Source organism: Schistocerca nitens, chromosome 1 (genome assembly GCF_023898315.1).
Source record: "Schistocerca nitens isolate TAMUIC-IGC-003100 chromosome 1, iqSchNite1.1, whole genome shotgun sequence".
NCBI classification, from domain to species: Eukaryota; Metazoa; Arthropoda; class Insecta; order Orthoptera; family Acrididae; genus Schistocerca; species Schistocerca nitens.
In genome coordinates this window covers 356,140,120-356,164,858 of record NC_064614.1, presented here as the reverse complement: position 1 = coordinate 356,164,858, position 24,739 = coordinate 356,140,120, and the positions used below count along the sequence as shown (strand labels likewise).

Genomic DNA, 24,739 nt, shown 5'->3' with positions numbered 1-24,739 from the left:
TCTGTTGCCTACCTGGCCACAGTTTCTGCTTCTGACTGAATACATTTGGAAAACTATTGTTCTGCGTGCTGCTCGATGCACATACTGCAGACAGACATGGCAGCATGAGGCTATTGGCCAGAGTGTCATATGGAACACTCCTCTTTGCCACTGTGCATCATCCCATCAACTACCTTCTTATTTGCACACTGCTATAGTGCCAGCCCTGGGCCTACTAAGAGCTACAAAGTAATATTTTTCACAGATCCATTATTATTGTTTGAATGGATTTTGTCATTGCCATTTTCTGATGGAATACTTGAGAATGTGGATCAGACAGTAATATATACGCCTGAAACAGCACGACTAACTGCCACCAGATAGCTAGTGGCCTTAGCATAGGCACTGGATATGTGGTCAATTCTGCAGGCGCCTCACCCTTTCATAGTGGATTGTGTCAGAGATCCAATTGATTCATATATGTGGCAGTTAAAATTAAATCACTATTGTGTGAGAACTTCACAGAATTGTGAGTTGTCTCTTAGACCCATGCATGATCAGTCTACTTGTGAAGTGAGTGGATGTGGGTTTATTGGTTTAATGACTTGAGAGACAGTACAGTGGAGTTAATACAGAATTACATACTTATTCTGACAACCCATTTCAGAATACTAGCTTAATAAAAATATGAGAAAGAAATTATGATTATATAATAAAAATATCCACGGGTGTACTGCCGGTCTACAGTGTCCAACGGGCACAATATTTCGGCGATCATACATGTCGCCATCATCAGGTGAACTGACGGACTGAGCTCCTGTGAACATGCCGGCACGGAGATCCGTACACTATGGCTGCTCAGGGGCAGCCATAGTGTACGGATCTCCGTGCCGGCATGTTCACAGGAGCTCAGTCCATCAGTTCACCTGATGATGGCGACATGTATGATCGCCGAAATATTGTGCCCGTTGGACACTGTAGACCGGCAGTACATCCGTGGATATTTTGATTATCAAATACGCCGGGAGAAACTCAAGAATCATATGATTATATAGTCCACAAACTAAGAAAAATAAAGTCTAATAAATTGAGAAAGTTAGTATTAAGAGATATCAAAGTCTGTCCATGTGTGTTGTTCCAACTGTCTGAAAAGCCAGAACTTTTACAGTTTCAATAAATTGCACACATGATAATTTTATTTTATCAACATCTTTCATCCCTACACGAATTACAGAAATGACAGGTCTTGTCAAAATCTACATTAGGCCCATTAGTAGGTAGGGAAGTTGAAGTGGCTGCAGACAGATCATCTCCATCATGGTGATAACAGCACAATTGTGACTGGACATCTGCCCTTGAGGTCACACAGTAATGACTTATGTCAACAGCCCTGCACCCACTGCCATACTGCTTATCTTGGGGTTAATTTTTTAAAGATTTGTAACTTTGTACCAATTGTGTGACTGGCAGTTAAGCCATGAATATCTGTCCTTCAAGACACACACTACGTTATATCAGAACCATCATTTTAGTAGTTAATGTAGGGAAAGAAAATAAAAACTGATTAATCACTTAACTTCAGAGATGGTAGTTTAATTTTGACAGAATGGCTGCAATGATATGTAAGTAATAAGTGTTAATTGTGGCAGCAAAAGGAATGTAGAAACTCATGTGACAACAGACAGAACATTTAAGTATAAAAATACAATGTCTGGGGGTTGGCATTGGAAAAGTAAATCAGTGTGAGCAGTAACAGTAGTTACACTGTATCATAAGATTACGATATATGCTGCACTGAGCTCATGTCGCAGAACAAACATATCATGATAGACTAAGAGCTACACACAGACACGCACAGCAGAGGCTAACTGTTTAACACCGATAAATGGATTACAAAAAGCATCATGATTAGAGCATCTGGCAATCATCTCCATGGAAATGGAAAACCACCTCCACAGCCCCCACAAAATAAGGGCTAAACCTTATGAAAGGCCATCCACATGCAGCCTGTATTTGCAATATAGACCAGATGCTTGCAATCTGTATCCGTGCCAAGTTACAGGTAGCCAACAATGTCAGATGAAAGGCTGCTAAAGCTCTCGTTATTCTTAGTGTTTTACTGCACCTATTAATATGCAATGGTAAAACAAATTTCACACTTAACTAATTTGGGACAGGTCAGTAGAATGGGCACATAGAATGCCCCTTTAAAAATAATTCAGTTTGTACACTGGGCACCACATGAAAGATGTGATGATCAATATTTGTTTCATCTGACTCCAGTTACACATCGCAAAAACAAAGTTGCAAATATCTGCTGAAACAGAGAAAAATTAGGTGAGGGAGTCAGGGCATTTTCCTTCTACTCTGTAGCAAGTCTCACCTAATCTGGAGTTCTGGGCAAGTTTTCTTTAACTCCCCCTTTTCCCAAAACTCAGTCATTTTCCTTCATCCCACTTTCTTTTACTTCAATCCTTCTAACAGAAGCAAATGGCTCCAAAAGTTCACATGTTTCCACATCTTTCATCCTGAAATGTTACTAATGATTTAATCTAAAATAAGTATTGTGGCAGGGGTTGCCAAAATTTTATGAATCTATCACACTCTGTACATGATCATTTCATTATTTTTTAATTCTTCTCCTTAGAATCCTTTTTGTTACTGATAATTACAGCATTTCTGCATTGTAATATAATTAATGATTTCATCTCAATGAAGGAATCTACATTGTGGTGACAGACATATCTGTAGTTTAGACCAAGGTCTAGGTTAGATTGGAGGGGTCACTGGTTTTAAGTTGGTTGGATTAAAAGAGGGGGAAAGGGACCAAACTACGAGATCATCAGTCCCTTGTTCCAAATAAAACAATGCCACAAGTGTGTGAATAAAACAAACGAGACTGAAAATTCAAAACAGAATGAAAGGAAAAATCACAAGAACGTTGACGGGCAACCAAACATGTAAATGGACAAAAGGAGACAAGAAAACTACAGAAACACAAGAAACAGGATGAAGAGATTAAAACAACAAAGCAGATTACCATGGCTGTCTGACTATGAGAATAAAAAAGGATAAGTCAGGCATCCTGCAACACATTAAAACCTCCACCCAAGAATCACTAGGGTGGAGGACACAGAGGGACAAAGGACATGCACTAAAACTTAAATCAAATGATAAAACCCACCCTCACAAATAAAACCAAACTAAATCAGCCAATGAGGCGTTGTCAGATAAAATTAGTGGCAACGAGTCCGGTAACCCAAGATTTCGTCGCTGGTTAGTCAAAGTGGGACAGTGCACCAGAAAATGGGCAACTGTCAACTGGGCACTGCACCGACACTCAGGCGGTCGTTCACAGCACAGGAGGTAACCGTGGTCACCCAAGTCGCCGGCATGGTAGCTCAGCGTGTTCAGTCAGAGGGTTGCTCACCCTCTGTAATAATAATAAAAAAAAAAGAGTAAAGGAATCAATGATCAACTTCAACGGATGTCTTGTGACGTCCACCCAGACCAACAATACAGGGGGAAAAATCTGTGGAGCCGGCAGAGGACAACTGATTCTCTGCAAGAGGCCCGCATGGAAGACTTCCACATATTCGTAGTCTCAATGACATGCAGTTTGTTGTGTGTACTGTTATGCGATTCCATTTCCCAAAGCCTAAAAACCCTACGGCATATGTCAGAACACAGGTCAGGTTCAGAGATTCCCATCTCCAGAAGGTTCCTGTGTAGCCAGTTTGGCCAGCCTGTCGGCAAGTTCATTGTCTGTGATGCCGAAGTGTCTTTTTTCCCTCTCTATCCACTTTTTTTTCAGCAATCCAATTTTTATTAACCACTTTTATTTTCTTTTTATTTTTTATCTATTTATTTATTTGTATTTTTAGGATGGCAGGGCATGGTACACGCCGCAATAGCAGTGAGGTCTGTTCACGGCACTGCCAGTGCGTCGAGGCCCAAACCCCTCCCACCCCTTTTTCATGTTCCCTGTTGGGTCATAGCACTAAGTGTGCAGAAATCTTAACACAATATTTCCATTCTCCGATGTAAGAAAGACAAAGAAACCTCTTCTCTGAGTAGAAACTGAACACTGATAAAAAAACAATTCTTCTCGAATCACACAAATACTTTGGAAGTCGAACACGAGTAATTTTGAACAAAATGTTTTGAAAAAAAAGTTCCGGAAGCAAGGTAATAGTAAATAATAATAAGAAACCAAGTGACTTAATTTTCTTCTATTCGTTCTTGTTCAAGGTGTTGTGGTTCCACATATTTAACCAACACCCATTCTTTCAAAAATGATCTTCAGCATGTTGCCGTAGTGCTTCTTGTGGTTGCGATACGTGCTGATTTTTGCATATTCACACTTCATGTAAACGCGGAATTCTATCTCGTTGTCCGACCCAAGTGTGTGGATGACATAACTAACATATTTTCCCAGTAACCAGCTAATGGCGTTGGTTTTTAATTTCGGAAAGTATGTCATGTCTGGTCTCAGGAGGAGCGATGGCGTTATATATTCTGTAGAGGATCTGGTGAGAAAGGTGATTTGTTGCCTGATCCAATTCCAGTTATGCACATTGCCACCACAGGTGAATCTGTGGCTGAGTGTATCCACCAGATTGCATTTTCCACAAAGGTGTGTCTGGTTTAAACCGATCCCATATAGTCTCTCGTTGGTGCTGATGACATTATTAACTGTTTTGTACCATGCGGAAATAGCGTCTGTAGATAGCCCGGCATAGTTGATGTTCCGCCATACAGCTTTCCAGTCACAATTTGGGAATTTCTTTTCAATTTTGTTTCTACCCTCATTTAACTTCCTTTCAAGTATGATGTCGCGCGCTGTGATACGTGTGTTGCTTCTGATTTTGTCACTAAGACAACTTGCTTCGAGGAAAAAGTTCCTCACATACTGCAGACGGGCATTAATCCTCTGCACATCAATCAGTGCTTGCAGGCTAAGGGGTGTCACAGCCTCAAAGAGCTTTGCGGTTATACATTGTGGAAGTTCTCTGAGTATATGGAAAGTCCGTTTGAGGAACAGAGCATACGCTTTATTGCGAATATCCACCAAACCGAGGCCCCCGTTTCTGACATCCAGTATAACAGTAGTCGCACCAACCCTGAATATGTCTCCTCGCCATAAATAATTGGTAACAGTGGACATGATCCCTTTTGCTACTAGTTTAGGGATTGGAAATACCTGCGCAGTGAAATACGCTTTAGACAAAACGCAGGAGTTGATGAATCTGACTTTTTACACCAGGTCCATAGTTCGATGGATGTTCTCCATTACAGCACCATGAACTTTCCTCCTAGTTTCCGTCCAGTTAAAAGCAGCCATCCTCATCGGACATGCCATTGAGGTTATTCCCAAAGTTTTATGTTTGTTGTCTTGTTTTGCCCATGCCAGTCGAAGGTGATCTAGGCCCCGTAGATTCAATATTTGACTTATTTTCATTTGCTGTCGCTCCCGACGCTAGACAATACCTTTGGATTTCTCTTTCCATTGTAACTGTCTCCTCCTTATTCCTTATTACAACGCCCACGTCATCAGCATAAGCTCGTATGACAGTTTTCTCACCACTCAATGTTATGCCTGTTAATCTTGCGTGGACAGTGCGGAGGAAGGGCTCTAAAGATACAGAAAATAAAAACATAGATAAGGGACTGCCCTGTGGAACCCCACGCCTTATCTGTATGGGCTTAGATGTTTGGCCATTGATTGCTATTTTTGCATTTATACCTGTTGCAATATTCCTTAGCATGTTCACAATCTGGGGGTGAAAAGCCATTCTTGACAGCGTCGCAAAGAGGTATCTATGACTAACGCGGTCAAAAGCTTTGTTGAAATCTACAAAGATTAAAGCACATTTTATACTTGTCACTGAGGTAATTGCAATGACGTCTCTGTATGCAGATAAACTTTCGAATATCGTTCTGGTCGGAGAACAAGATTGATGATGACTCAATATTTTGTTGGAAAAGGCAGAGAATCTTGTTGATTATACGCGAAATTATTTTGTAATCAGAATTTAGTAGCAAAAGAGGCCGAAAATTGTTTATGTTGGTTTTGCCTTTACTCTTAGGAATCAGTACTACTTTACTTTCCTTAAACTCTGCAGGGACCGGTTTTCCGTTCAGAACCTCATTTGCCATGGAAGTGATCTTGTCCCCAATTAAAGACCAGTAGCGGGCATAAAACTCCACAGGGAGGCCATCAAGTCCCGGAGATTTTTTGAGAGGTGAGTTACGCACTGCCTCATGCACTTCATCTTTAGTAATAGGTGACACGATGTCAGCGTTGTCTGTTCCCGACAATTGAGGACCTAAAACAGTGAGAAAGTCCTCGAGAGCTGCATCTTCCACTGTGGTAGGGGCATATAAGGTTTCATAGTACCTGTGGACTTCGTCCAGCATTTGTTTCTGGCATGTGAGCCTCATACCAGTATGCGTCTGGACTTCATCAATTAAAGTTAGATGTCTGTTTTTAGCATGCCGCACCAAGTGATACAGAGAAACTGTTTCATCTGCTACGACTGATGTGGCTTTCGATTTAATTTTGAGTCCCTCCATCTGTTGCCGTTTAATGCTTAATAACTTGGCTTTTATTTTTTTGATATTCAGACGAATTACGTCATCATGGGCCTGTTGATATAAGTCTCTTAAAACTTTATAATAAAACTCCATTGTATTCCTCAACTCCCTGTGCCTCGCTGCACTATACTGCATGACAACTTTCCGCAGCCTTGGTTTAGCCCTCCTAGTCCACCAGTCAATGACTGTTGGGTGCTTGTCTACTGTGCCGAGGCACATAGTCCATGCTACTCTTATTTCCTGTTCCAGTTGTTTTTTTTTTTGTGGGGTTTAAGGGCGCTCAACTACTGAGGTCATTAGCGCCCAGTCACTGTTGTTAGAGCACATGGAATCTAGTAAAACTCAAGAGGAGGGGGGGGCACCAGAAGGACCTGACAAAGATGCAGATAAAATGAGTAAAAAGGTTAGATGTCTTTGGACAAGCCAGTCAAAGTTATAAAACGCAGAACACGAGCAGCTGCTCGAGCGTCATCAGCTAAAATATCCGGTAAAGTAGATGGCAGGGACAGGACAACACGAGATTGACTAAAGCGGGGATACAACAATAAAACATGGCGCACTGTTAATGCCTGTCCACAAGGGCACTGCGGGGCTGGGTCACCGGAGAGCAGGTAGCGGTGGCTAAACCGGCAATGCCCTATCCACAACCTGGTCAGAAGGACCTCCTCTCGCCGAGATGGTCGGGAGGAGGTTGTCCAAGCAGTTGGGAGCGGTTTTACTGCCCGGAGCTTGTTTCCTTGGAGGGATGACCAAGCATCCCACCACATCGACACAAGCCTCTTACAAACATCCCCACTAATGTCAGATGACGGGACACAATGGGAGGCTGGCCGAGGCAGGAGGACTGCAGCCTTGGCTGCAGCATCCACAGCCTCATTCCCAGGCACCCCTACATGGCCGGGAACCCACAGAAAGCTGACAGGAGAACCATTATCAGCGAAAGAATGGAGGGACTGCTGTATCCGGTGAATCAAGGGATGGACCGGATAGGGAGCTCCAAGGCTCTGAAGAGCACTGAGTGAGTCAGAGCAGACTACATACGATGAATGGCGGTGGCGGCGGGCATACTGAACGGCCTGATGGAGAGCAAAAAGCTCGGCCGTAAAGCTCGAACATTGGTCGAGGAGCCGGTATTTAAAGGTGGCGGCCCCAACGACAAAGGCACAGCCGACACCATCGTCAGTTTTGGAGCCATCGGTGTAAATAAAGGTGTGACCGGCAAGTCGAGCACGAAGTTAGACAAACCGTGAGCAATACACTGCAGCCGGAGTACCCTCCTTCGGGAGTGAGCTGAGGTCGAGATAAATATGAACCGGAGCCTGGAGCCAAGGTGGTGTCGGGCTCTCACCCTCTCTGAAGGTGGTAGGGAGGGCAAAATGCAATTGTCGAAGCAGGCGACGGAAGCGGACTCCGGGGGGCAGCAGGGCAGACACATACAACCCGTACTGACGGTCGAGAGAATCGGCGAAGAAGGACTGGTGAGAGGGGTGGTCGGGCATAGACAACAGCCGGCAGGCATACCGACACAGCAGTACGTCGCGCCGGTAGGTCAATGGTAATTCGGCAGCTTCAGCATAAAGACTCTCGACAGGACTAGTGTAGAAGGCTCCGGTCGCAAGACGTAACCCCCGATGGTGGATGGAGTTGAGCCGGCGTAAGAGGGATGGCCGAGCAGACAAGTAGACGAAGCTCCCATAATCCAGCTTCGATCGGACTATGGACCGATACAAGCGAAGCAGCACAGTGCGATCCGCTCCCCAGGATGAACCACTAAGAACTCTGAGGACATTAAGGGAACGTGTACAACGGGCCGCCAAATAAGAGACATGCGGAGACCAACACAGTTTCCTGTCCAACGTGAGCCCTAGAAACTTAGTTGTTTCCACGAACGGGAGAACAAAGGGACCGAGATGTAAGGATGGCGGAAGGAACGCTTTATATCACCAAAAGTTGATACAAACCGTCTTCTCTTCAGAGAACCGGAAGCCATTTGCCACGCTCCATGAGTATAGGCTGTCTAGACAACGCTGAAGGCAGTGCTCCAGGAGGCATGTTCGCTGGGCACTGCAGTAGATCGCGAAGTCATCGACAAAGAGAGAGCCTGAGACATTAGGTGGAATGCAATCCATAATTGGATTGATCGCGATGGCAAAAAGAGCTACGCTCAAGACGGAGCCCTGAGGCACTCCGTTCTCCTGGAGGAAGACTTCAGACAATACGGAACCCACACGTACCCTAAACTTTCGATCCATTAAAAAGGAATCAATAAAAAGGGGCAGGCAACCGCGTAGGCCCCACCTGTGAATAGTGCGGAGGATACCTCCTCTCCAACAGGTATCATAAGCCTTCTCCAAATCGAAGAACACGGCTACCGTTTGGCGCCTTCGCAAAAAGTTGCTCATGATGAATGTCGAAAAGGTCACAAGGTGGTCAACAGCGGAGCGGCGGCGACGAAAGCCGCATTGGACATTGGTAAGTAGCCGTCGAGATTCAAGAATCCAAACTAACCGAGCATGAACCATGCGCTCCATCACCTTACAGACACAGCTTTTAAGAGAAATGGGGCGGTAACTAGAAGGAAGGTGTCTATCCTTCCCGGGTATGGGTGTAGGAACAACGACGGCTTCACGCCAATGCATGGGGACCTGACCTTCGGTCCAGACGCGATTGTAGGTACGAAGAAGGAAGCTTTTGCCCGCCGGAGAAAGGTGTGCCAGCATCTGAACGTGAATGGCATCTGGCCCCGGAGCGGAGGACCGTGACAGTGCAAGCGCACGTTCGAGTTCCCGCATAGTAAAGGGGGCATTATAAGTTTCCAGATTCAGCGAGTGGAAGGAAGGTCGCCGAGCCTCTCCTGCCTCTTTCCTGGAAAGGAAGGCAGGGTGGTAATGGGCGGAGCTTGAAACCTCCGCAAAAAACCGGCTGAAGGCGTTGGAGACAGCCACAGGATCAACGAGGACCTCATTACCTGAGGTCAGGCCAGGTACCGAGGAGTGGGCCTTAATGCCTGACAGCCGGCGCAGGCCACCCCAAACGACGGAAGAGGGAGTAAAACTGTTAAAGGAGCTGGTGAAAGAGGCCCAACAAGCTTTTTTGCTGTCTTTGATGACTCTACAGCATCGCGCTCGGAGTCGTTTGTATCCAATACAATTCGCCAATGTAGGATGGCAGCGAAAGGTGCGTAAAGCACGTCGTCGAGCACGGATAGCGTCTCTACAAGCCTCGTTCCACCAGGGGACGGAAACGCGACGTGAAGAAGAGGTAGTACGAGGAATGGAACGTTCGGCAGCATTGATGATAACAGCCGTGAGGTATTCGACCTGACTGTCACAACTGAGAAAATCGTGGTCCGGGAAGGTCGCCAAGGAGGAGTAAAGTCCCCAGTCAGCTTTAGGTATGTTCCAGCTCGAAGGACATGGGGATGGGGTGTGGTGCAGGAGACGAACGACACAGGGGAAGTGGTCGCTCGAATAGGTGTCAGAAAGGACATACCACTCGAACCGACGGGCAAGAGTGGTAGAACAGATCGAGAGGTCCAAGTGGGAGTAGGTATGAGTAGAGTCCGAGAGGAAAGTCGGGGCGCCAGTATTGAGGCAGACAAGATTGAGATGGTTGAAGACATCTGCCAAGAGTGAGCCTCTTTGACAGGATGCAGGAGAGCCCCAAAGAGGATGATGGGCATTGAAGTCGCCAAACAATAAAAACGGCGGGGGAAGCTGAACAATCAGGTGCATCATGTCAGCCCGACTAACAGCGGATGACGATGGAGTGTTGATGGTACAAACTGAAAAAGTAAAAGCAGAAAGAGTAATACGGACGGCTATTGCTTGGAGTGGGGTGGTCAATGGGATGCGATGGTAATAGACATCGTCCCGAACGAGCAACATGACCCCACCATGAGCTGGGATACCGTCCACAGGGGTGAGGTCATACCGCTCCGAGGTATAGTGGGTAAAGGCAATACGGTCAGTCTGGCGCAACTTGGTTTCCTGGAGACCAAGGACGAGTGTACAGTGCAGGCGGAGGAGCAGTTGTAATTCCTCCCGATTAGATCGAATACTTCTTATGTTCCAATGTAACAAGGCCATCGCTAGTCAAAAAAGAGGGGGAACGAGACGGGGGAAGAGCTGGTCACCTCGACAGCCGCGAAGGGGCAGGTTTCGAGGGAAAAACGCTACAACCGGCGGGAGGCGGATCCTGTTCCATTGAGTCGTCGCCAGCTGCGGCCGCTGTCCCTGGTGGTGTAGGAGGGGCAGCATCATTTGCCGACAAGAGGCCAGCTGAGCGCCTGGCAGCAGAGCGTCCCGGCGAAACTGAGGACGGCCGGGAGCAGCGACTCACGAAGCGTCAGACGAAACGCGCCGGGGTGGAGAGGGGGATAGAGACTTCTTCTTGGAGGCCTTCTTGGAAGTCCGAGGAGGCACAGGGGTGGTGGGCTGGACCCGAAGAAGGTCCTCACGCGCAGGGTCCGTTTTGGAACGCCGGACCTCTGGAGCTGGGGTCCGGAACGTTTCCCCGATGGACGCCTGAGAAGATGATCGCTTCTCAGGCGGGGGGGAGGGGGGAATGGTGGCCCCTGGGGCAGAGGGGGCGGGGCCACAGGGGAGGAGGATTTGGAAGGGAGGGATTTGGGAGGCGGAGGCAGAGACCCCGGATGGGGGGAGGAGGTGGAGGGGGGGACAGGATAGGGGTGAGGATGCGACGGTCTTTGGGGCCGTGCTGGACTCGCCGGACGAAATGCACGCCTCGGCGCTCCAGGTTGGCCCTGAGCTCCTCATCAGATTGCAGCAGCAGGTCCCGATGAAAAATAACTCCCTGCGTCCTATTGAGTGCCAGATGCGGGACAATGGACACTGGGATATCCCCTGGGCGGTCGCACGCCTGGAGCGCCGCCGACTGTGTGGCGGAGGTGGTCTTTATAAGAACGGACCCCGAACGCATCTTACTGAGAGCCTCGATTTCCCCGAAGATGTCCTCAATGTGCTGAACAAAGAACATGGGCTTGGAGGTGGCGAACGTCCCCCCATCGGTTCGAGAACAGACCAAATAGCGGGGGAAGTACTTCGCCCCCAAGCCGGCCTGTCCCTCCTCCCAGGGAGTGGCCAAGGGGGAAAGGGCAGGAGAACCAGAACTAGAGACAGTACCTTCCCTTTTGAAAGACGCGGCCGCAGAGCGACCTAATAGGTGTTGACGTTTCATCTGCGAAACGTCCGCCCCGATACCACCCACTCCGACCAGGGGCTCTCCCCACGGGCGCCACCCAGCCTCAGCAAGGGCCACCTGGCAGGATGACCGTTGCCGGGAGTCCTGATGCCCCAAGGAGACGGGCATCTACTCCTTGGTTGACGTGGGGAGGGTACAGCTCAAGTATCGGCAGTACGATCCCTGTGTTGTCAGGGGGCTACAACCTAGAGGGTACATGACGACCCCACCACAACGGGCTGGCTACCGTGCTGGATTTCTGGTGCCATGGAAAGTCCATCATGATCGTAGGTGCAGATGGGGACGCACTATGGGCGTAACTTTTACAACCCATCAGGCGTTTAGGCCCAATTTGAGGAATAGTGGGTGTGGTTACTACGCCGTTACAATGCTGAGTGCCAAGGTCTTAGTGCACTGAGGACCAGTGGTACACCACGTAAGGCGTCCTTCCCCAAAAGGCTCGTACTTCTGTAGAATTTTGAAAAATGGAGGTCAAACCCCAAGGGGGACCATCACATGGAAGGCCGAAACGGTTGAAACTCCTTTTAGTCGCCTCTTACGACAGGCAGGAATACCTCGAGCCTATTCTTACCCTGGACCCGCAGGGGGATGGGAAAGGAAATGCAGCCCTGGAGAGAAAGAAGGCTGCAATGGCTCAGGGCCCCGTGCTCGCCACGCACGTATCCACAAAAGATTTGTGGACCCCCTGGGGGGTGTTCCAGTTCTTCGTCAGTTAAAACAGAGATATTTAAATCCCATTGGCCTCTGAATCAACGGGTTGGCTGTACACTTAAATTAATGCAAGTTAAAAGTGTACTGTGATCGCCAAAATACACGGGAATAGTTTCAACGTTTAATAAATAATTTTGCAAATTTGGTGACACGTAAATTCTATCTAGTCTGCTGCGGGAGTGGCTGGTTATATACGTGAACCCGACTGACGTCGGGTGCTGAAGTTCCCACACATCCTTAAGGTGTAGACCACTTACTAACTTTTTTAACTATGGCCAGTAGTTGAAGTTGGGTTGTTGATCTTTCTGGTTTAAAACACAGTTAAAATCTCCACCTAGTATAAGAGAGCACGGATTTTTCCTCAATAAATAAATCAGTTCATCTTGAAAAAACCTCGCACGATCCAATTTGTGGGAATTTCCTGATGGGGCATAAAGGTTAAGCACTGTCACATCTAAAATTTTTATGCCTATGGCTCTTCCTGATTCTACTCGTTCGATTTCAGTCACCGGAATGCCTTCCCTTATAAGAATGGCTGTACCGATATTGGCTTCCGTAGAAACATTAACAATTTCAAAAAAGCCTGGGATCCGAAATTCCGTTATCGCAACTTCTTGTAGCAACGCGTTATCTGTCCCAGACTGGTACAAGAATTCTTTTAGTGCTGCCAATTTCAAGGGTGACTGTATTTTATTAATGTTAATAGTAGTAATGCTATAAGCTTGCATCACAGACATACCAGAAGAAGCTATTTGGGATGAGGATCGGTATGATTATAGCAGCAACGTGCTTCCCTACAAGGCACGATCTTTACAAGCTGTGTGCCCATTACATGCACTAACTTCCTAGAAAAATTTGCACTGCTTTTAAACAAAGAGCTTGAGAAGAAAAGTATCCTTAAATCCTGACAATGCATTGCTATAAGTCACTGTGGCCATTCTCTTTCTCCTTGTCAGTGTTGGCCCTGATGACTTCATACTTAATATTCTTTTTCTTGATGTCTTTCTTCTCTGGTGTGGCTTTCGTTTGATGACGCGTGACAGCAAGACCCGGTGTCCGTCGCTGCCGCCGGCGGTGGCTGAATGGGGCAATGGCCGTGGCTTGCGAGTCGTCAATATTTGGTCCCGGCGTGGTGTCTTGTGTTGTCTTGCTGGCGAGACGGTGATGCTTGTTTATTTCCTCCTTCGGCGCGGCGTTGCGCTTCGGAGTCAGCAGGTTGTTTACTTGGTACTTCCTCGTACTGTTCGCACTGTATGTGCTGTGCACTTGATGCGGTTATTTCAGCTGTGACCTCAGGCTCAGGGTCAATTTCCGTTAAAGGTCACTACCAGCTGCGTCACTATCTGTTCATGGCGGTTTAAGTCCTTGTGCGGAAGTGGGAGCCACATCGACCTGCATTCCATCTCCTTTTTCCACTTCCAACAGATCTTCAGGACTGGGCTTCGGCCTCCTGGCAACCGGTGTTTCACAGGAAGAGTTCTCATCAACATGTTTTTCAGTGTCCTCTAGATGACACTTTTTAGTGGGAAACTCGCTGTCACGGGACGGAATTTCAGCAGTTAATGCAGCTTTTAAAGACGGAAAGTCATTAACCTTAAGTGCAACATTTTCAGAGGTAGTAACAGGATCCACGACTGCCGCCGGCTCTGTTTTATTACTGGCTGGCAACAAATCGTTGAGTGTTAATTTCCGGCATTGCGTAAGGTTATTTGTTGGCACAAAAACACGGCGAGGGCAGTCCTGACGGAGGTGACCAGACTCGTTACATACGTGACATGTAGGGGTTTGCCCTGAGTACATAACATGCGCCTTGTGCCCGTCAACAAAGATGTGGAGGGAATCTTTGCCTTCACTTCCATCTCCACGGAGCGAATGCCGTTAAAGCACTGCAGCTTGAAATGCTAAGCCCACCTTTCGTTGACTATTTGCCTGACAACCCCATATTTTGAAAGGACAACTTTAATTTTCGAGTTGTCTACTTCTATGGGAATATTCAAAACCCTAACATTCCCAATTACAGACTCGGAATTCCGGAGTTTTACAGTACTTTTAGTACCATCACGGTGTATAAATTCAGTTTCATAACCAAATTTTGCCAGAAAGCGGTCTACACTCACGGAATCGTTAAACTTCACAAAAATGCAGTATTCATCAGAGTCTAGCTGCATGGTATGAAGAGATTCAGAATGAAGGCCAATTACCTCGGTAATCCAGTCGTGTATTTCAAGTGCAGAGGGATGTACTCGATGGGTGTACTTGTCGAAGGTGAAAATCACGGTGTTTTTTCTCACGGAGTTTGCCATGGTGTTCTGCAGCGAAGAAATCTCGGACAACGCCGAAATCCCAACAGCACTACGTAGAAAGATGACACGAACGAAGACCAAATGCTCAATTGATAACGCTTAATTCACGTGCAAAACATCAATAAATGAGCACGAAACACGAAAACACTGGCGTAAACACTGAACGTTCACGGAGCAAACTTGAGGAGCGTGCGACCGCTGTGACAGCTAAAGCCAGACTGACCTGGGGTCCACACAAACACCACTGAACGATGGGACCGGTCCAGGGCATAGATGGTCTTCTGGATGGATGCTACCAAAGGATGGCGAGGGTAGCACTGGTCAATAGCTTGTAGGCTGCTCAAGGAGTCAGTACACAGAAGAAACGATTTCCCGGGGCATAAACAGATATACTGAAGTGCACAAGAGAAGGCCACCAGCTCTACAGTGAATACACTGCAGCCATCGGGCAAGGAATGCTGTTCAAAATGGCCTCTGTGGATGTAGGCGGAGCCAACATGACAATCAGCCATTGGACCGTCGGTGTAAACCACTTCATAGCCCCGGAACACATCAAGTGACAACGGAGAGTGGCAGGAGTAACCGAGTCCTTAGGGTCATGCGTAAGGTCCAGACGAATCTGCGACCTAGGTTTACACCATGGAGGTTATACAGATGGACCTGGATTGGAGGTGGTAAAGGGAAGGACTCCAGTTCAGACAGAAGGGATCACATGCAAACTGCAATCATTAGCACTGACTTGGGCTGCCGGTACGGGAGATGAACTGCCAAGGGGTGAAAAAGGAGACGTTAATTTGAAAGCTCAGGAGAAAAATGAGTGTGTGCAACGTACCTGATGAGCAGTTGTGCACATCAGATCTGCAATGGAGGGATCCGGCCTCCACAAGGACAGTGGTCACTGGAATCATTCTAAAAGCTCCCATTGCTAGGCGAACGCCACAGTGGTGCACTGGGTCGAGTACACACAGCGTTGAGGGCACCGATGAATCTTAAAGCATACTCCCATAGTCTAGGCGGGATTGAAAAAGGGCTTTGTAGAGATGCAGCAGCATAAAGCGATCTGCACCCCAGTTGGTGTTGCTCAGGTAGCAGAGGGCACCGAGGTGCTGCCAGCACTTCCACTTAAGCTGACAAAGGTGAGGAAGCCAAGCCAATCGGGCATCGAAAGCCAGTCCTAAGAATCTATGTGTCTCCACTACAGTGAATGAATCGTCATTAAGGTAAAGTTCTGGTTCAGGATGAATGGTAAGACGCTGACAGAAGTGCATAACACACCACTTTGCAGCCGAAAACTGGAAGCCGTGGGCGAGAGCCCATGACTGCGCCTTGTGCATGGTTCCCTGTAGGCACTGGTCAGCAACACCAATACTGATGGAGAAGTACAAAATGCAGAAGTCATCCGCATACAGAGAGGGTGAGACGGACGGCCCTACAGCTGCTGCAAGACCATTAATGGCCACTAAAAATAGTGATACACTCAATACGGAGCCCTGCGGGACCCAATCTCCTGGATATGGGGGCGAACTATGGGAGGCTCCAACTTTGACATGGTAAGTACGGAGCAACAGGAAATTCTGGGTAAGAATCTGGAGCAGGTCTCTGAGACCCCACTCGCATAATGTGGCAAGCATATGTCACCAGGTGGTGTCATACGCTTAGTGTAGATCAAAAAAAGACGGCAACCAGGTGGTGGCGTCTGGAAAAAGCTGTTTGGGTGCAGACTTGAGGGACACAAGATTAACAGTGGTAGAGCGACCCTGTTGGAAGATGCCCCGAGATGGAACCATAGGCCACCTGAGTCCAGGACCCAACCTAACTGCCGACACACCATACGTTCCAGCAGCTTACAAACAACGTTGGTGAGGCTGATGGGCCAATAGCTATCCACATCAAGTGGGTTTCAAACAGGTCTGAGCACTGGAATGATGGTGCTCTACCGCCATTGCGATGGAAAGATGCCATCGCACCAGATCTGGTTGAAGATGATGATACGTCGCTTGTAGTCAGATGTTTAATCATCTGACTAGATCCAATCCGGCCCAGGAGCTGCCACTCTGTAGATGGGGTCTTATAGGGTTCACTATGGCGTGCAGTGAACAAGACGACTTTCCTTTCCATCCGCAGTTTGAGGGTGCGAAAGGCTGGGGGGTAGTTCTTCAATGCTGAGGCTCGAGAATAGCGCTCAGCAAAGTGCTCGGCAATCACGTTTGCGTCAGTACATAGCACACCATTGATGGTAATGCCAAGGACTCCTAGAGATGGGTGCCGCTTATGTCACTGTACAGCTCGCCGACACACTGTAATTGCCTCAGCGACTTCTGGCGACTGCCAAGGGACTGTCTTTCGCCGGGGCCACCCTAAAGAGCGAGGGATTACATTTTCTGCTGCAGAAACGATTGTGATAGTCACCTGCTCAACCATCACATCGATGTTCCCATGTGGGGGAGACTCAACGGTGACAGCAGAGGTGAAAGTTTCCAAGTCCGCCTTGTTTAAAACCCATCCGGGCAGGCGTCTGTGGGCCTGACGCCAGGTCAGGGACAGGAAGATGGGGAAGTGGTCACTACCACACAAGTCATGAGCTCTCCAGTGGATAGATGGGAAAAGTCCTGGGCTGCAAATTGATAAATCAATGGCCGAGTAATTACCATGAGCCACAGTGAAATGTGTGGCAGCCCCAGTATTTAAGAGGCAGAGGTTGAACTGAGACAGCAAAGTTTTGACATCTCTGCCTTGGGGAGGTGGGGCACATGGAGTATTGGGATGCGATGGACGTTCACAATCTCAACACAGGATGCTGGAAGTACAGCGGGAAGACATATAGTCGAACTTCCAGCACTTAAAGCACCACGTTGGGGGAGGGATGTATGGCTTGACGTCACAGTGGTAGACCATCACCTTGACCTTCCCAGGCAACATGTTACCCTCAAAGGCCAAGATGAAGGTACCAGTGGCAACCTGGTTATCCCTTGGACCCCGATGGACGCGCTGGATGAAATGAACCCCTTGCTGCTCTAAATCGGCATGCAGCTTGTCGTCAGACTGCAGGAGGAGGTCCCTGTGGAATGTAATAGCCTGAACTATATTTCAGCTCATATGGGCGTGATGGTAACAAACATCCCCAACTTGCCACAAGCGAGTAATGCCCATGAATGGGCAGAGGATGCCATTTTTATCAAAACTGACCCAGAGCATATTTTGGACAAGCCCTCCACCTCACCAAACTTTTCCTCCAAATGCTCCACAAAAAACAGGCTTCATGGACATGAAAGATTCCCCATCAGCTCTCGTACATACGAAGTACCGGGGTGAATAAGCTTCACTGCCATCCTCTGCCTGGCGTTCCTCCCATAGTGTGGCCAGAGAGGGGAATGACTTGGGGTCATTTCTTAGCATTGAATTTATACTTTGCCCACAGAGACTGCTGGCGGCAGACCATCAGCAAGAGATGATGTACTACACTTCATGGCATGTCATCCACCCTGATGCCACCCACTCTGACCACTGGTCCTGTCCACGGGCACCACCCAGCTGCAGCAAAGGCCACCTGGCAGGATGGCCATTGCTGGGAGTCCTGATGCACCAGGGTGATGGGCATCTAGTCCTTGCCATACATGGGGAGTTAACAGTGCAGGCATGAGCATAGCGATTCCTGTTTTGTAAGAGGGCTACAATCAACAGGGTACATGGCAGCCCTACCACAACTGACTGGTTACTGTACCGGATATGAGGTGCAAAGAAGTCCATGGTCATCGTCGGCACAGAAAGTGACACTGCATAGTGCATGGTGGAAAACACACCCAGGAAGATGTCCTCACCCAAAGAGATGGAGAATGAGCAGGACTGCAATGTGACAAGAAAGTGGGCTAAAGATCTCAATGCCCGATTGACACTATGGACCATGTAAGGCACCCTTCCCCAGTCGGTTCGCTCTTTGGGAAAATTTTGAAAAATGGAGGTCAAACCCTACAGAGGACCATCACAAAGGCTGAAACGTGTGGGACTCCTTTTAGTCGCCTCTTACAACAGGCAGGAATACCTCCAGACCCGCAGGGGGTCTCACTGGTTGTCTGTCTATATCCAAATCCCATTTCAGCTACTGCCGGGTCTGGGTGCTGACGAGTCCTCTCCATTTGGCTCGGTCCCCCCACCACTTTTCTTCCTCCACTTGCTGCCAGGTCACATCTCTCCTTTCTACAGATATTCTCACTCCCATTTTCCATCATGTTCTTGGGCACCCTCTAGGTCTTTTCCCATCCATCTTTAGTTCTTCCATAATTTTGGGGAGTCTCTGCCCATGCATCCTTTTAACACACCAATACCATCTTAATCTCTTTTTCAATTTCTTCTCATACTTTGTTTAAGGTCCTTCCTTATCTCCACATTCCTTACTCTGTCCATTCTTGTTTTCCCTTAATTGCTCTGAGAAATTTCATTTCCCCTGCTTGCAGTCTGCTCCAGTCTGGTTATAAGTTAGCGAAAACAATGAATGTGAATATTAAATGTACATTGTTATTTCAAAACAATTCAGAGTAAAGTTTATGGCTTATTTTACCTTGGAAGCTAATAACTTCGTTTATCATTATTTTCTGTTTACTTGCGTCCAAAGAGATGCACTAACAAGAATGCCAAGGTGCAGAAAAAAAAAAACAATAAATGAAAACTGAAATTATTTATTACATGCCTGTGTTTACCTACCCCTGCACACACAGTTTTTCTGATTATTCAATTTGATTATACTCTAGCAAGCAGTATGGTTGTTACATTAAATACATAATATTTCTCCCCAAATCAAAACAAAAACATCAATATATCATTAGCGACATAAATACACTGCTCAGCCATCATGTCTCCTCATTTCAGATGTTATGAACAAACACTTTGGGTTAGACCATGGACAACAAATTTCACTTTGGTGAAACACGGCCATACATAACAAATTTTGAGTATATAGGAACCAGACAGAGTTTTGTAGACTAAAAATGCTATGAAGAACAGCTTAGGACAGGGTTAAGAGAGCAAAGGTTTAAAACATTATAGTGGTGCAGAAGACCATGATTAAGATCTTAGACCTTCAGGTGTCAGAGCAACTTAAGTCTACAACGCTGGAAAGATAACACCACTGCATACGGTATATTAAATAAACTTTGGTTAGGAAAGATACTTACAATAGTCTCAATCGCACCCAATTTGTTCCAGCAACAAGCTGTGACCAGAACAATGACGACTAATAAAATATACAGACTTAAATATTGCAGCTGACAGAAGCAACAGGAAATGCTAAATATACAATGGAGCAACAGCAGTTAGTACACATGTCAACAGGCATGTGAAATAGGTACACAATCTTAACACTAACAATTTACTGTTCTGTCTCAAATTACTTTACTATGTCCTTATACTGTCCCTTACCTGTAATGCCATCAGAATGATAATTCAACATTTTGTACAATACAGTTTGCTCAATTATTTACCACTGTTAGTGGATCACAAGAATCAGTCCAACACTTAACATTTACCATGCATTAGGAAAACACACACACACACACACACACACACACACACACGAGTAAATCAGTATCAAGGTCCTCTTCTCTTCAAGAATTAGTATATACACAAGTGCATTCCACAGTACTTTTGAGCACACAGACAAGGAGGACAAAGTGTAGAAGGCTGCATTCACATTGTAAGTACATTACTGACAATTTTACTCACCCTCTTGTGCTGAGAGATCTGTGAATTTTATCCCACCACTAGAAAACAGATAAAGAAATTGTGACATTAATTGACAGGTACATAAACATTGTGAACCAATGTGAAAGGTACCAAATTTAAATGAACAAGAACTACATACCTCAAAAGAACTGTTGCTGTTTCTGGTACTCTAAATACCTGAAATTGTAAAGAAGAAAGTTCTTTCAATCTGTCACATAACAGTATGTCACTTGTAATAGAGTGTTCTTGGAAAAAGAATTTTTTGACAACAAAACTATTAATAATTCTTTAATATTTTCCACATAGTGGTACACATCTGATGACTCCCATACCACCCGCTTTTCTGCTATTCAGTCACAAATTGCCTCTTATTAGCTTCTTTCATAAAGGAAACCATTATGGATGCAGAAAGCATCAACTGCTAGTCAAACAGAAGTGGCTTTGACAAATGTGTTATTTACCAAGCACTACTGAGGACCTTATGCAATATCAACCAAGCACCCTTGCTGTGGGTTATTTACAACTTAAATAATGTTTACAAATAAGCAGCTTCCAAACATCACAGAAAACTGGTTGCTATCAGTTTTCTTGACATGGAGTTGTTACTTCTAAATCAAGTACCTCCTCAATTACCATCATGAGGCGGAGTGCATCCCTTTCCAGTTTTCCCCAAAGGGAAAGTCCCTGGCAGTAACCGGGAATTGAACCTGGTGGGTACCTTGCACTGCCATCACACACACGGGCCACTGAGCTACAGAGGCAGACTGATTATACCATTCACACAAATAGAATACATAATGCTAATATGCACAGGATGAGAAATACAAGCCCATACTGTGAACATGACAGTAAATTTCCATGATGGACGTATATCCTTACAGTGGATATTATTAATCAGCAGATAGCATGTTCGGTCTGTAAATTATGATTTTTGCACCAAGCACGTTGCACATGTACAGTGCACTGGTGGTGTTTGTGCTGCCACGTTTGTTTCCATATGTTATTTACCCCCACTTTATGTTCAGGGACGTATACAGATGCATTGAACTGAGGATAAGTAGGTGCTCACGAAGGGTTGTGTCATTTGCAAGAAGACAACCAACCACCCCCCCCCCCCCCCCCCCCACTCATATTCTTCGAGGTCTCGAGAATTTTATCCTGAAAAATTCAGAGGTCCATACCGCTGTAGCTCAATCACTTTCTGGGTAATCTTTGTAAGATAAATGCTGCTGTCTGTGCATACTGTTAGGATGTTGAGACCCAATAGTACACTAAATGAGTTGGATAGTCAAGATCTTCTTCAACCCAAGCATACAAACTAGAGAGCTTGCATGTGGCCAGTGCCTCTGCAGTAACCACTGAACCACTGACATGCTCTGGCAGAGTATGACTGGTCTACTTGGAGATCAGGACATTGTTGAGGATCTGCTTGGAGGAAAAATTGATTTTTTGTGATATATTCAGTTCATCAGTTGGCAACCACTGAGTAGTATATAATGTATTTATGTAAAACTGAACTTATAGATAGAAAATGAAAATGCTGATCTACACATTGAACTATGTGAACACTCCCTTCTTTGCTGTACAAACATGACTCTGGAGGCTAAAAAACACAATATTAAATAACAACAATTACAAATTTATGCTGAAAATAGACATACTGTAGGGATGAAACATACCAACTATATTGTAAGTGTGTCAAAATACAGTTATCACAGTATTAGTTCAATACCAAGAATGCAACTTTAATAAAGAAGTTGCATTACCTACAGGGTAACACTTCAGGACAACTCAAATGAATAGTAAGTAGGTTCTGTAACTGATACTCTTCCCACTAGGTGCTGCTATTTTAAGGTCTTTTTTCTATATTTCCTTGATCTCTCTTCAAAGGCTGATTTACTAGTCACTGACAATTGTCAATGCAAAAAAGTAATGACTAAAAGATGTAAATTCACTCAGACTCTGACTAGCAAAAATTAAAAAAATGTCAGACTCTTAAAGAAAATTCCTTGTTGCCACAGTGCCAAACTGTATCTGTATGTAAGAGTTTGTGTAATAAAAGTGACTAACTACCCAAGCATAATGATATTATAATGAAAGTCTCTTACAAAAAAACTTCAAGGACACACATTGTCAGTGAATGAATCACAAAATAATTAACTGAAGAGTTCAATGCAACTTTGTCAACTCAAACAAACTGTCATCTTTGTACGTAACTGTAGTTCATGCTAAGCAATGAATCAATCTGTCACCACAACCACTTATTTTTTAAATTTTCTTTCATTTTCTTCTTCACATTCATTGGTTTTACTAACTAACAAACTGAATATATGCACAGGAATGTAATGTGACAGCACCCATTAACATTACATCACATCACTGGCCAAAGCGACTTATCAAATATTAGTCTTGACCCCACAACACAGTTATGTCATGGATTGAAGTTAATGGATGGTACTGCAAACTTCATTTGACCCACACCACGTCATATGAAGTTAAGGCATAGCATGAATATAAAACAATTTGTGCTTTTACTTACTGCAAACTGGTGTTTTAGTTTTCTCATTGCAAGTTTCATTTGGATGGGCGGACACATTTAAACATGGTCAGTTATGGAGAGATGTATTGTACCAAATTACATTGCATACAGGCTATGATCTCTACTAAAACAGGGAGCGAACAGAGAGAACAGGGTGTAAACATGTATATGATAAAAAAATGGAGAAGATTTCGTAAAATAATCTAATAGCTTACATGGGTTCACTGTGCAGAAATGCTTATTTGTAATGTATAGTTATTGTCACTGTCACACGGTTTAACATCCTCCATATGTTCCCTAGTCAATATGTCAATCGACATTTACTGTTCTGCAAGATGCTCTATTATTCTCCTCATTCTGAGCCAGTTTAAGTAGTCCAGTTCTATTTTTGTAACATTGTTTTCTGCCATATGGAAAGCCCATTGTTTCTTTGTTAGTAACCTACTTACTAAACACCAGTATTTAAAATTTGGCAACGGTCATCCTGAATATACGAAAAAAATGAAGTTATTTTACTGAACATGTTATAGACTCAAGAATTTAACTTTTTAACATTAAAAAGATACCCCTTCCCATAACGGGAAAAAAACCGGTCAGATTATTGCTTTCTAACACTGTTTACACCATCTGCTCTCTAACAACTTAGATCACAAGTCTCAATAATTACACTACTACTGAGGATTAGCCTACTAACGTTGAACTCTTTTTCAGAAATTATTTACAAATCTGTGTGGAAGTAATTGTATTGTTTATTACTTTCTATCATTCTCCAGGATTTTGAGGGAGCAAACTTTCCCTGATGACAACCTACTAATGCGACGCTAACCAAACCGAACTTCCTCTGCAATGTATTCCCAAAAGTTATCACTGGGAGCGACCGCAGTTTTCTAAACTAGTCCTAAATTCAATCAGTAAGCACTCCCGCATTTGAGAAAAAGGGCAAATGACTTACCTTCCATCCCATATTTTCAAAAAACGTGCACAGACGTGATTGCCCGGTAGTTTTGCCACCGCAAGGGCCTGAAACATCGAAAAGCTGGATGAACTTTATGAACGTGTGCGCAAATGTCTTATAGTAAGCAGATTTGCAAAATTACCACCACGTATTAATGAACCAAACATGTCACATAGTGTAAAAAAAATTATGTCCGCAAAGCAAAATACTTTATTCAAACTAAAAACATAACTGCGGTTGTCTTACCTCCGGTGAGTACGACCTTATATACTCTGTGCTTCTTGGTTTCCATCGTTGACAGATGTTCTAATGAAGTTGTAATATACTAGTGATGAACGGTAGTGCTAGTCAAATCATTGCGATCACGATAATTGATTATGACATTCGTCAGCAACGAAAGATGCTTCTCTTCCCCTCTGTTCACCTACGCAGCCCCACCATCCTCCATGCCGCCTTGAACGACATAACTTTGTTAGCAGAACAGTTTGAAATCTTTGCCGCAACAAAGATGTGACAGTGTTACGTTGTAGAGACTTTGATATCGAATGAAACTCTCGATTGTATGCTCATCTTAAGCCAAATTGCTGGCTAATTGATTCACAAGATCAGTATACTACTGTCACTCATCTTATACTATAACTACCATATGTCAAAAAATTTTATTTAATAACTAACATGCCGAATTGATTTGTTTCACAGATGTTGTGGGTATTGCCA

General features: G+C 45.3%; 1 protein-coding gene across 2 annotated transcripts in view; it reads right to left on the bottom strand.

Annotated features, from left to right (window-relative positions):
• The window catches only part of LOC126248832 (TRPL translocation defect protein 14), a 185,815-nt gene extending 161,331 nt beyond the window's left edge, over positions 1–24,484 (bottom strand). For both annotated transcript variants that reach the window (XM_049950251.1, XM_049950259.1), the window contains exons 1-4: positions 24,269–24,484; positions 24,020–24,087; positions 20,668–20,705; positions 20,529–20,566 (exon numbers count right to left, since the gene is read on the bottom strand). In XM_049950251.1, coding sequence (XP_049806208.1) covers positions 20,529–20,566; positions 20,668–20,705; positions 24,020–24,087; positions 24,269–24,314 — 190 coding nt within the window. In that variant the 5' untranslated portion in view covers positions 24,315–24,484. The remainder of the gene's footprint in view (positions 1–20,528; positions 20,567–20,667; positions 20,706–24,019; positions 24,088–24,268) is intronic.
• Positions 24,485–24,739: the final 255 nt, after the last annotated feature.